The sequence below is a fragment of the Microtus ochrogaster genome, chromosome 6, assembly GCF_000317375.1.
Source record: "Microtus ochrogaster isolate Prairie Vole_2 chromosome 6, MicOch1.0, whole genome shotgun sequence".
NCBI classification, from domain to species: Eukaryota; Metazoa; Chordata; class Mammalia; order Rodentia; family Cricetidae; genus Microtus; species Microtus ochrogaster.
The window spans coordinates 70,949,913-70,963,660 of NC_022013.1; the positions used below are offsets into that span (position 1 = coordinate 70,949,913).

At 47.9% G+C, this 13,748-nt stretch overlaps 1 protein-coding gene across 1 annotated transcript in view; it reads right to left on the bottom strand.

Moving 5' to 3' along the window:
• The window catches only part of Marc1 (mitochondrial amidoxime reducing component 1), a 21,000-nt gene extending 9,015 nt beyond the window's left edge, over positions 1 to 11,985 (bottom strand). Inside the window, exons 1-4 of the mRNA XM_005348825.2 lie at positions 11,503 to 11,985; positions 6,947 to 7,120; positions 4,287 to 4,449; positions 2,357 to 2,497 (exon numbers count right to left, since the gene is read on the bottom strand). Of these exons, the coding sequence (XP_005348882.1) occupies positions 2,357 to 2,497; positions 4,287 to 4,449; positions 6,947 to 7,120; positions 11,503 to 11,786 (762 nt within the window). The 5' untranslated portion in view covers positions 11,787 to 11,985. The remainder of the gene's footprint in view (positions 1 to 2,356; positions 2,498 to 4,286; positions 4,450 to 6,946; positions 7,121 to 11,502) is intronic.
• Positions 11,986 to 13,748: the final 1,763 nt, after the last annotated feature.

Here is a 13,748-nt window from a genome sequence, read left to right on the forward strand (position 1 = left end):
CAGCTCACCCGTGCACAGACACTGCAGAGTCACTGTATAAGGATGTGTACAGCTCACCTGTGCACAGACACTGCAGAGTCACTGTATAAGGATGTATGCAGCTCACTCATGCACAGACACTCTGTTATCTTCATAGAAATGCACATGCTTGGATCTGAGACTACACAAGGAGCATTTTAAATAAAACCCCAGAAGTGAATTAGCAAGATGGCTCATTGGAAAGACACTTGTTACCAAGTCTAAAGCCTTTAGTTCAATCCCTGGGATCCGCATGGCTGAAAGAGAGAGCCAACTTCCATAAGTTGTCTTCTGACCTCCACACATGCACTGTGGCATGTGTACACATACAATAAATAAGTGAATAAATAAATGCAATTTAAAAAATATCGGGATGGATTCATGGGGATGGCTTTCCTGGATTGCTCTTTTCTCAGCATTCCTTGTACATCTTCCACAGAAAAGCTGAGAGACAGAATTAGTTCCCCAATATAAGGGGTTAGAACTCAATCATCAATCACACAATCACTAGGTCTAAGTCTTTCCCTGGAATCCAAGGAAACTAGAAGAGGTAAGAGTCTCTTTCTTGTCTCCACTGCCTCTCCCAAACTATACACATGCAGAAGGTATGAGCAGAAGTAAATTCCTATTTGAGGACCGATGTCTCTGCTGGGTACCCACAGCTGCCTCCGTCACCAAGCCTCCACTTCAGGGTTTCTTAAATGTTTTCCCACTCACGACCACTTTTTACCTGAGAAATTTTTATGTGATCCCCAAACATACAGGCATACAAAATAGGTACACAAATCAAACATTTATCTATAATAATAATACATCATAAAAACTATTTTAAAATAATTCTTCAACGTACTTACCTTTATAAAAAACTAAAGTGACTTTGTATGCTAACGAGATGAATGTGTTTGTCTGACAAATTATGATCCAAAGATATTCTAATTGGATATGTGCTAAGGAGTGAAGGTAGAAAAATGTGGCCTTTGTTTTCTTTAATAAAACCATTCTGTTCCTAAAAGAACAGAAACTTCGTATGCACAGTAAAAATCTGCCACAATTCATGACAAATGGAAGTCTCAAACCTGAGCCAAGGCCTTTGGCTTGTTGTGCGGCATAACAGTACACACAATGCCAAGTGCATGTCATGTGTTCACACCCAAGGCTGCAGTGAGGTCATGTGATACAATATGGGTAAGCACTGCGAGAGACACATCAGATTTATTATGTGTTTCTGAGTTGTTGCATATTCGTTATTATATTGGTTACTTTTCTATTGCTGTGATAAAACACTATGACCAAGGCAATTTAGAGAAGAAAGAGTGTATTTGAGCTTATGGTTCCTGAAGCTAGAGTCTGTGCAGGCAGGGCATGTCACGTCAGTGGGGAACAGAGAGCTGAGGGCTCATAGCTTGAACCACATGTACAAGCAAAAGGTCACACCTTCTAAACCTCTCCAAATAGTGCCTCTACCTAGGGAAGAACTGTTCAAATGCCTGGGACTATAGGGACATTTCATTCAAACCACCACTACTGCCACCGTCTTCATAATTCTCACGTTTGGTTCTGTCATGACCAGCATCGGACTTCAAGACAGATCAGCCTGAGTCCGAGACAACATCCAAAGGCAATATTAAGATGGTCAGCTTCCAGGACTTCCCAGGACACTAGAACCAGTGTCATCATTCTCCATGCTGAGGCACAATGTGGGATGCCTGAGGGTCCAAGGAAGGGGGCCCTGAAAGTGTTTGGGAACACCAGCAAGCTGATAAACACCCTAACTCCTACCTAGCAGTCATGCTAAAGATGCTGGTCTTCCTCAGGGGAGGCAGCAGCTAGTCAGAAACCAGGTGGTTGGGATGGGCAGTAAGACACAACAACCACCTTGTTTGTTCCATGAGTGACACAGACCATGTGATCCATTTTGAGTAAATTATCTCAACAGTCAATCCCCCGACTCAAGATTCTCCCTGTAAGCCTCAGATCTCACAGAGAAACAGCTGTGCCTTGCCTGCGTGTGTCTTCAATGCACAAGCCTTTACATTTTAGGTGGGGGCTCAACAAACCTAAAAGTAGAACCATTGTGCAGCTCAGAGGCAGGAAGCAACTCACGTCTTGCAAGAGTCTAAATCAGCATTAGTAACTGTCATGCTTTAGTTGTTGTTGAGATGTGGTCTTGTTTGGCTCAGGCTGACCTTGAATTCATTATGTAGCTGAGGCTGGTTCTGAACTTCCAAACCCTCTGCCTCCACCCTTCATGCTTGGATGACAGTGATGGGCCTCCTGGAAATAACTATTACACCTTCCACAAAATAAAAAGAAAGAGGCTATGCAGGCCAAATGTTACCTCTGCGAAAACATCACATCCTGAAATGACAATGTTGGGCCTGAAGTTAATAGTTTTCACTTTCTTCTCCATCCTGGAGTTGAGATCTTCCAAGGATGCCTCAGACAGGACCAGGTATGGACTTACATCTGAGTAGGCCACCTGACAAGAAACAGAGATTGGGATAAAGTGTGGAGCAGAAATGCCTCAGAGGGGACATCATGATCTAGTCCCCAAAAATTCAGCACTGCCCCAACAAACACACACACTCATGCACACACACATACACAGACATACATACACAGTCATAAACCCACATGAACACATATACGAACATGCATGCACACACATGTACACATACACACATGCATGCACACATGTGAACACATATACACACATGCACACATACACACATATGTCTTTATAGCTATTTTTCTAGTTCTTTACATAGAAATGTCACAGCAATTCAAAGCCTTAACTGGCCTTGCAGAACTGCATGACATAAAGGAACTCGAGAGAAGGCTCAGCTATTAAGAGGACTGGCTGCTCTTGCAGAGGACCAGAGTTAAATTCCTAGCCCCCACATGGTAACTCACAACAATGTGTAACTCCAGTTCCAGGGCCTCTGATGCCATCTTCCCACCTTCGTAGGTACTGCACATTTGGGGTACATAGACATACATTCAGGCATAACACCCATACCTATAAATTCTTAGTTTATGAACAGAACATGACCTCAGAGTCATTAGACATCCCTTAAAGACGCCGTCTCACCTTCCCAAACATCCATTTCCTTAGTGTTTAATAAGGTGGTCAAGTTTGATGGCTTCGCTACATTTGAGAAGTCCCCTAATTCTATAGGTGCCTATCTTTATGCAACCTTAAAACTAATATGAAGTATGAATGTTGGCCCTCATTTTTTTTAACACTAAAGTCTGGTTCTACTGACTTATATCATGAGGAGTTCCTGCAGCCTTATGCTTTACCCTGACCATGTGAAGTCTGGGGCTCCCCACACATGCTCCTCATGCCTGCTCCACACACCTGCTCCATACATCTGTTTCACATGCCTGCTCTACACACCTGTCCCACATACCTGCTCCCCACACCTGTCCCACACATCTGCTGCCCACACATGTTCCACACACCTGCTCCCCACACCTGTCCTACACACCTGCTCCCTACACCTGCTTCCCACACCTGTCCCACACACCTGCCCCCCACACCTGTTTCACAATCCTGCTCTACACACTTGCTTCACACACATACACTGGCCCGAACTTGTAATCTGACACACAGTTGTAAGGAAGTTAAAAACGTTGGACCATGCCATTACAGAATTGATCAAAAATGATACCACTCTAGAATAAATTGTGTTGTGTGTCTATTGGCACCAGAATACTTACACAAATAGGAAAGTGGATACTCCAGGGGAGTGGAGGCTCCCCGAAATCAAGACAAAAGGAACCCCACTCCTGTACCCATCCTATCAGGAATGGGTGTATTCCCAAGAGACACTTGTGGCTCTCCCTTTGGCTGAGACTGTAGATACAATGGAGTCTAAGAACCTGGAATATTCCCAGGAATCTTAGGTAAGGGGAGAAGAAGACACCTGGGGCCATGATGTCATCCAGGGGAGGAGTCTTGTCTCTTAGGAAGAGATTTCATGCATTTCCGACAACTTTCAGGAGAGACTGGTGCCTAGATAGTGGTGATGGACAGGACTTAATAATTCTGCATACCTTTGGCCCTCTATCTAGAAGCCTGACTCATGATGGCGGTCAGAGCCCAGGTTTTGAGCTTGGCAAGTGCTTTCTTTCTGCCTATTGCTTGGCGTCTCTGGAGCCTGGGATTGCCATGGAAACCACAGCATTTAGCATACCAGGAATGTGCACACATGGCAAGACCCACACAACTTTCCTACACCCTCAGGCCACACCAAGCCCCTCACATGGTCCTTGGACCGGAACCGAGCCTTCAGCAGCTGAGAACGTCTGGGGTTCATGTGGGGCTCGAAGTGCACCAGGCGACAGGGCTGTGTCTTCAGGAAGCTGGTGATCCACTGAGCGGCTTCCTCTCCGCAATCCCTGCCCTGCACCTCCAGACCATGCACTCTGCAGTGGGGGACAATTCAGAGGCTGTGAGTACTGTAATCCTGTATGCCCGGATGGATCAGAGAAACTGCAACGATTCAATCGTGACATGGCCAACATCCCTTCATAACCCGAAGACCTGCCTTTAGCCCAGCCCTACCTCAGGGCCACTGTAGACATGAAATGGAATGGAAAGCGCAGTTTCAAGCCTTGCTCTTCCCATTTGCAAAAGCAACTGCAGCATACCTGTGTCCCCTGCCTGAAAGGTGTGTTTGGAGGATGCAGAGACGTAATAGGTTTGAAGTGTACTGAGTTTTCAGAGGAACATAAACAGGCTGGGGGGATGGCTCAGTTGGTACAAGCATGAAGACCCAACTCCAACCCTTCAGAACCAAGCCTAGAATCAGCCATGATTGAGGAACTGCCCAATTCAAGTTGGCTTGTAGGAGATTGTCTTGACTGTCGATTCAGGGGAGACCCAGCCCACTGTGGTGGGAAGAGAGGAGGCAGGTGTTTATTGCAGTGGTAGAGTTTGAACCGAGGACCTTGTGCATGCTAAGCCAGCACTCTACCACTGAACCACATTTTCATTATGCTTTTTACCGTTTCTTCATTTTTTTCAGACAAGGTCCCATTGAGTTGCCCAGGTTACTGTTGAACTTATGATCCTCCGGCCTCAGTCTCCCTCCTGCTGGGATTATAGGCTGATGCCACCAGGTCTGACCAGGATGGATAGACTATGGGCTTCCTTGGATGTTCGTGTTTTTGTTATTTTAAATGTTTTGTTTTTGAAACAGGATTTCTCTGTGTAGCCCTGGCTGTCCTGGAACTCACTCTGTAGACCAGGCTGGCCTCGAACTCAGAGATCCATCTGCCTCTGCCTCCCAAGTGCTGGGCTCAAAGGTTTGCACCACCATGCCAAACTCAAATCGCATATTAATTAAGAATGCAGAAATAGTCAGGCATGGTGGTCCATGCTTCTAATCCTTACACGTGGGAGGCACAGGCAAGTGGATCTCTGTGAGCTCGAGGCCAGTCTGGTTTAAAAAACAAGTTTAGGATAGCTAGGGCTGCTACACAGAGAAATCCTATCTCAAAAAAAAAAAAATACAGAAACAGCCACAGAGTCTAACTAAGCTAAATCTTGGTCCCACAGTGGGAAGAAGGAAGTTCAAGCTGTGGTTCCTTAGCTGCTAAACCAGGTCCTAGAGCACCTGCCTCCCACAGTCCATTGGTGCTGAGGAGGTCGACTTCCGAACAAGGTGCCAGGCTTCTGAATGGGGTGCCAGGCTTCTGAATGGGGTGCCCTAGCAATGTCCTCCTTCCTCTGAGCTCCAACCTGAACACAGGACACTTCTTCAGTTACAGCTGCTCTTTCCCACCTTCCAACTTCCCTTCGAGCTAAATATCATATCTCATAGGGTGCTGTTCCCAGAGCCTTTTACAAAGACAGTACCGTGACAGATGACAGGACTTCCTCTCTTCCAGGGCACCCTTCTTTCCTGCCTGCATTCTTTGATGGGATTCCTTTTCTCTTCGCTCCATGTCAAGATGTTTTAGCCCACATTGCTTTCTACATCAGATTTAATTAATTAAGTTATGGTTGAGTTGGGGGTTCAAACCCTGAGCTTCGAGCATGTTCAGCAAGTACTGTACCACTGAGTCCCGTCCGCAGCCTGCTACATTGGGCCTTTTTGTCCCCTGTCCCTACACCAGCTTCTGAAGCTACGTCTTCGTTTCTCCTCTCAGGATGCAGAGGACTGAACGCTGAGGTCGGGGAGGTACATGCAATCCATGACTAACTGTTGGTAATGTACTTTCTGGAGCCCCTCCATTGTTCTAACGTCCTCAAAAGTGCAACAGCAGAGGCACAATCTGGATTTAAACACTAATGTATATGTTCATTCACGTGTATATAAGACATGAAAGTGAAGAGGGACCATGCATGGGAGAAAGTGGTCTAAAGGAAAGCAAGGGGGCAAAAAAAAAATGACACATTTTTCTGTTATATGTAGAATCTAGATTTACTTAACTATTATCTATCATCTATCTATCCATCATCTATCTATAGGGTTTCATAGAGCCCAGGCTGGCCTTGAATGAGCCATACAGCCAAGGATGACCCTGAACTTCAGATCTTCCTGCCCCCACCTCTCCAGTGCTGGATTACAGGTGTGTACCCCATACCTACACTGTGGAATATTGAGAGTAAATCTAGGGCTTTGTGAGTAGTGGGCCAATACCCTACCACTGAGCTGCATCCCCAACCCTGTATATACAAATATGATATGAAATATTGAGACAATTATTTGAGGAGAAGAAAGAACCAAATGAGGGGTACAGGACAAGAGAATATGGGGCTAATATGAGCGACGTACAATTTGTGTGTGTAAAATTGCCATCATGAAACCCATCTATTGTTTTGTAAGCTAACTGTGAATTTAAACAATTAAAGACTGAAGTAAAGAGAGATTGCATGCAGATTTGCTCCCACAGGCCAGAGGCCCGTTCTACTCACCTGCACTGGCGGAGCGGGTTTGTGGCGGGTGGTGTGATGGGCAGCAATAGATCCTTTGTGTAGGCTGCACTGATAGTCAAGGTGTCATTGTCACAGGTCAGGGAAACCAAGACCAAGCGAGGTTCCTGCCGGGCAGTGACCATGTTCCCGTCTTCATTGATCACAAGCCAAAACCTGACATTGTCCAAACAAAACCAGCACAGGCAGCCTCAGCCATTAGCAGAGTCATCGTTTACCCCCGTCCTATTTCTCCTGGTAAGAAGCCCGGGGTGTATGTATGTGTGCGCATATGTGCCTGCTCGCCTGCCCGCCTGTCTCTCTGTCCTTAGCATTGCCTTGGCCACAAACAAGGACTGACAATGTCTGTTCATTTTAAAGGGGCTAATAACTACTCAACAATTAATATATAACAGACGGAACACTTTGAGGCAAAGATGTTAACTATACTTTACCCCAATTGTCAGGACTTGACCACGTTCATTAAACATGCCCCAAGAAGATGTTAAGAATCCACTTCAGGGCTAGAGAGATGGCTCAGTGGTTAAGAGCATTGCCTGCTCTTCCAAAGGTCCTGAGTTCAATTCCCAGCAACCGCATGGTGGCTCACAACCATCTGTAATGAGGTCTGGTGCCCTTCTTCTGGCTAGCTGTATACATAATAAATAAATAAAGAAAAATTAAAAAAAAAAAAAGAATCCACTTCAGAGAAGGCCGGAGACTCACCAGAAACAGTGAACTCTCGGGAACAGAAAGAGGAAGCTGTTCCTCAAGGAGTTTGCAGCCATGGAATGTAGCTAAGCAGCCGGTCATGCCAATTCCATGCACTGCTTTTTTAATTTTTAAATTGTATGTGTATGATGTTTATGGGCATTTAGGTGTGTGCACCACACGCATGCAGTGCCTGCAAAAGCCAGAAGAGGGCATACAATACCCTGGAACTTGAGTTACCAGGGGCTGACAGCCTCAGTACAAATGCTGGCAACAAAAAACCCTGCCACCTGCAAGAGCAGCAAGTGCTCTTAACTGCTGAGCCCTCTGCCAAGCAAATGTTTAGAAACTGGGTACTGTGAATCCTGAAATTTGCTAAAAAGACCTAGTGTCCATCTTTACCACACTTTTCTAGCCCACTATTCCCCAGGCTTGGAGATGCTGACTTCCTAGGAAAACGACAGAAAAGCAAGTGCATCCCTTTTCTGCTTCCAGGGGAGTGAAGACCCGGAGCAGAAACTGAAGCAGAGGGCACGGAGCAGAGCGACTTCCTGGCTTGCTCCCCGTAGCTTGTGCTACTTGCCTTCTTAAACAATCCAGGACCACCAGGCCAGGGGTGGCACTGCCTGCAGTAGGCTGGGCCGTTCCACATTCATCATTAATCAAGAAAATGTCCCACAGACTTGTCTATAGGCCAATCTGATGAAGGCGTGTTCTCAATTGAAGTTCCTTTGCCCAGATATCTCTAACTTGTGTCAAGTTTTGACAAAAAACTAACCAGGACACCATTTTATTCCTACTAATAATTGGGTATTCATATGATTGAAATAAAGTGCATTATGAGAAGGGACGTGTGCAGTAGGAAAAGGGAATATATATCTTCAGTGAAGGTAGAGAGCCACCCTCACTGTGCTCCTTAGTAACAAAGTCCTCTTTTTATTCATCTCCAGCCTGGAACAAAAATCAGGGAACTTGAAAACTCTCACTCAGGTGGCTTTTTGTTTGTTTGGTTGGTTTTGGTTTTTAAGACAGGTGTGGTAGTTTAAAAGAAAATGGCCCCCAAAGGGAGTGGCATTACTAGGAGGTGTGGCCTTCTTGAAGGAAGTGTGACACACTGGAGGCAGACTTTGAGGTCTCACATATGTTCAAGCCATGCCCAGTATCTCAGAGCACTTCCGGTTCTCTGTGAATCAAGATGTAAGCGCTCTCAGCTTGCTCTCCAGCACCGTGTCTGTCTGCACGCCATCAGACTCCCAGCTGCCATGCTTCCTGCCATGACAATAAGGGACTAGACCTCTGAACCGTAAGCTTCCACAATTAAACATTTTCCTTCATAAGAGTTGCTTTATAAGAGTTGCCATGGGGACCGGAGTGGTGGTTCAGAGGTAAAGAACATTGACTGCTCTTCCAGAAGTCCTGGAAGAACCACACGATGGCCCACAGCTATCTATAATGAGATCTGGCTCCCTCTTCTGGCATGCAGGCATATATGCAGGCAAAACTCTGTATACATAATAAACATATCTTTAAACAAAGAGTTGTGGTGGTCATGGAGTCTCTTCACAGCGACAGAAACCCAAAGATGACCGAGCTTCTTTGTGTAGTCTTGGCTGTCCTGCATCTTGCTCTGTTGACCAGGCTGACCTTGAACTCACACACACACACACACACACACACACACACACACACGTACACACACACCTCCTGAGTGCTGGGATTAAAGGTGTGTGCCACCACGCCCTGTTGGCTTCTGTCATTCTTGATAGCATATTCCTCTAGAAGCTATACTGTTGTTGCTTTACTTTCAAATAGCGTCACCAGCTTCTCTGGAGAGTCTATGTGGGCCCTGGATTTGGCCAAGAACCCAGGACAGACCCAGCCCACAAGTGAGAGAAGCCACGTGAAGTGTAAGTGCACGTAGTGTTGTGCAACCTTCCCCGCTAGTTCCCGAACCTTTCGTCTTTCCAAACTCTACCACCCGTTAAACAGTAACTCAGCACACCTGCCTCCTCCAGCCCCAGAGCCTCCACTCTGCTTTCTGTCTGTCAATTTGGAGTCCAGCAATTCGAACTGAAACCATACACAGCTAGTCCCTCTGCCCTGCCCATTTAAAATTAGCATCTTGTTTCGTCGTTCATCCGTGCTATAGCATGCGCTAGACCCTCACTCCTTTCCAAGGTTGGGGCATATTCTACCATCCACATAAACCACATTTTACTTAATCATCTCATCCTTCGACAGACATCTGGGTCATTTCCACTTCTTACTTGCTGCTGTGCACAGTCAAGTTTCAAAGTTGCAAAACGCATTTCTTATACTCAAGCCCCTGTTTTCCGGTCCTTCAAGTAAAGCATCAGCGTGTGCCAGTCTTTAAGCCTGGGATTTACGCGCAGCTCTTTAGAATGTTGGGAAACTTGCTTGCCTGGAAAGTGTGTAGTCATTTTCTAGTTTTTCACTACAAGTTGTTACTGTCCCTTGCTAAATTCTCCCTGAGTGTCCCCCTACCCTCCAGGACCTTCCTCTCTGTTTCCTGGCACTTGTCACAGTTCCCCAGAGGATCAGTTGATGACTTTTGTTTGTTTGTTTGTTTGGTTGGCTGGATTTTTTTTTGTTATTTTTTTGCTTCAGTTCCCTGGGAGCTTGTAACAAAAGTAAGGAGTTTGCCACCACAGCTGTGGTACAAGTTCAAAACATGTTTTCTGAACGAGGTAACATAATGTCAGTGCCCCTTGCCTCGGACAGAAACTATCCAAAGACAAAAAGCGGCTGTCTGTGAGACCCCACTCTAGAAATCAGGGACTAGTTAGGATTCTTGGCTGCCTGAAGCAGAGGTGCGGCAGCAGATCAGTTCTCAACTTTCTAGGGAACCGCAGTCTTTGGGTGAAAGGAAGGAGTGGTTGGTGGATTTTCAAGTGGGGGGCGGGGTGGGCAGGGAGCAGGGCAACCAACCAGAAGGAAGGCCTTGGAGCAGCCACCCACCTCCTTCTCTAATGATCTGTTTTCTCAAGACTAGGAGGATTGCAAAAGCACAAGGTGATGAGGGGCACACGAGACAAGGTCCACGCCAGGAGGAGCCCACCAGTCAGTCCTCAGTCACTCAGCGACCTTTTGTAAAGGCCGCCCCCAAATCAGCCATGGGACAAGGAGGGCTTTGAGACAAAAATCTCTATTTCTTTTCGCTGAGTCAGTCTATCAGCGTTCGCACTGGACCAGCCAGGTGGGAGGCTCACCGCTGGTGTTAGCTTTCCAGAGGGAAATCAGACCCAAAGAGGGCAGAGGTGCCCTCCTCGAAGTCTGGAAGTACATACGGGCTTTTAGTCGCTGTTTACAAAAAAAATCCCAGTGACTAAAGACAGCACAAATCTCAGGTTCAGCCCCGCGCGCGGAGACTTTCTAACCTGATGAGAGTCTGGGGAAAATAACACTTGCCGATCTTTTTTTTTTTTTTTTTTTAACTGCAAGAAAGTGTTCAACTGCTACAATAACGACGAGCGGCGCCTACGAGCCCTCTGCACTCTGGCATCAATTGTCTTAGTTTCTCTAGAGTTAAAGAATACCACTAAAAGGAAAGTGACCAAGGGCTCCGTGAGGGAGTTTGAAGTTTCTTCTTGCGGATTGGCCGGCGTGGGGCATGTCTTATTGGGAACACAGTTATTTTCTACTGGAAGTGAGAAACCTGGAGACTTGAGAGTTCCAGGTCCCCCGAGTGACTGGGGGAGGGTCAGGGTCACTTTCTTCCGTTTCCCGGGGCCCCTTCCCCAGTTCCTGGTCTCTTAGTAAGGAATGAGGAGACCCACCCCCGCGCACACCCACACAGCCTAGGTCAGGGGGGCGCAGGGCTCACGTACCTGTCACGCAGGTGACCACAACGCAGCCCCATGTCGGTGCACTCCGCCTCGCTCACCGACACCCCCTTGCAGGACTTGATCGGGTAGATCCAGAGCTGCGACACCGTCCCCACCTGCTGCAGCCGCCGGCGCCGGGGACGCACGCGACGCCAGGCCACCGTCCCCAGCACCACCGCGGCCAGTCCCAGCGCGGCGACGCTGAGCCAGGTGGACCGCAGCTGCCGGGGGACCCGGGATGCGGAGAAGCCTTGGAGGGCCAGAGCCCAGGAGCCGGAGGCACCCATGGCGAGGGCAGGCGGGGCGGGCGCTGATTCACCTCAGGCGCCGGCTGCGCTAAGCTAAGCGCAACTCTTGCCAGTGGCCCGGTAGCTCCTGACCCTTTCCCGCCAATCCAAGTTGAGCATCTTCACTCAGCCTGGGAGGGGAGGGGGTGGCTCAGCTGTGGTGGTTTTCACTCCTCCTGTCCTTTTTCCCTCCCTTCCTCATTCCCTCACCCTGACCCTCCCCTACAATCAATGTAGAACAGCTTCTTTATGTGTTTGTAGGGTTGTTTATTTGACCTAAAGCATACAACGTTTGCGGAAACATGGTGTGATTTTGAAATCAGAAATCAGGCTGCTGGGCAGCTGCCCGAGAGCAGTTTGGCAGTGGCCAAAGAGCTTCCAGCCAGCTGGGATCTGAAGGTGGAAAGATCTTACCAGGCCCTGAGTATCTACAGGGCTGAGCCACGTTTGTTTCTCCATGCCTGCCGCCTCAGAGCTCTCTGCAGAGCCCAAGACCAGGAGTAGTCCTTAGACAAGGCTCCAGGTTCTTTCCCTGCAGGTCCCCCAAGGCAGACTCTGTCAGTTGTCACCCCAAATGCCAGCATATTTTAAACTACAAAGCCAAGGCCAACAAGGTACCTTGGGTTCCTGTTTGATGTCTCAAGTTGCTAAAATGTCATTTTTATTCATGAGTATTCGAACAGGGAGAAAGCTATTTCTCTACAATAGGGCGGAGGGACTGGACTTTGTATTAAAGCAAGGGATGTTTACAGCCAAGGGGCAGAAGGCAGGGGGAAGGGGTGTGGGTGGCTGCCAGTGGCAAGCAGGAATGAAGATTTCTCTAAAGAGCTTTTGCCCTAACTCTGGCCATCAGACTACTGAAACAGTGAACCCCAAGAAACTGGAAGTTCTCCCTCCCCCACCCCACCCTAAATCTCAGACTGAGAGAAGGGACAAGCCAGCCAGAGGGGAGCCTGTCTCACAGGAAGAGATTTCACAGGGTTCTGAGGACCTCCGACTGCCTTCCAGAGGGGAGCCTGTCTCACGGGAAGAGATTTCAGGAACAAACCAGCCAGAGGGGAGCCTGTCTCACGGGAAGAGATTTCAGGAACAAGCCAGCCAGAGGGGAGCCTGTCTCACGGGAAGAGATTTCACAGGGTTCTGAGGACCTCAGACTGCCTTCCAGGAGACTGTGGCTGACACCCTGCACAGGCTGTGATGGGCGGGGTCACACCTTGACCAGAGCGGTCCTGCTAATGGGACAGTCCCCAGAACTCATGTTCATGAAATATACAAGATTGAGGATCTTGTGGAGGGTAACTGAGGCCAGGCAACGTATGGCAGAGTTGGAGGCCCCGTAAAGATGCCCTGAGAGGCCATTCTGTGAAGCGTGGAAAAAGCAGAATGCCTGCAAGCATGCACTGGCGTTTTCTTCCGACTTGGAGTACTTGTGATCTTCTGACAATGATGGACACGTCTTCCTCCGCCGCCAGCTCACTTTGGGGTCCTCTGGTACTCAGTGTCTGTCCTGCAATATTTTCTTGTCATGCACCCAATACCTTTTCTTGCCCAATGCCCAGTCACCCTCTGCCTCTCCTCACTCCCACAAGACCCAGAGGTGATCAGAGTTCCAAGGACACAGCGTGCAGTTAGCTAGTCATCTTGCTTTCCTGGCTTTGGGCTGTTTATTGTGATTGACATGAAAGTCACCCTCTTGCTCTCATGTCCCCAGGTGGTGACGCTATTTGGGGGTGCCTAAAGAACCTTTAAGAGATACAGGCTAGCTGAGAAGGAAGTAAGTCTCCTGGGGGGGGGAGTTGTACCTCGACCCTCCTGCTCATCTTCTTCCTATGTTTATCAAATAAAGAATGCCCCCTCTGCCACATGTGCCCACACTAGGTACTCTGCTCAAGAGCGCAGCAGATGGAACCACTGGATGAATGAATCCCCTTCCTCCGCCAAGTTGTTCACCTGGGGATGTTT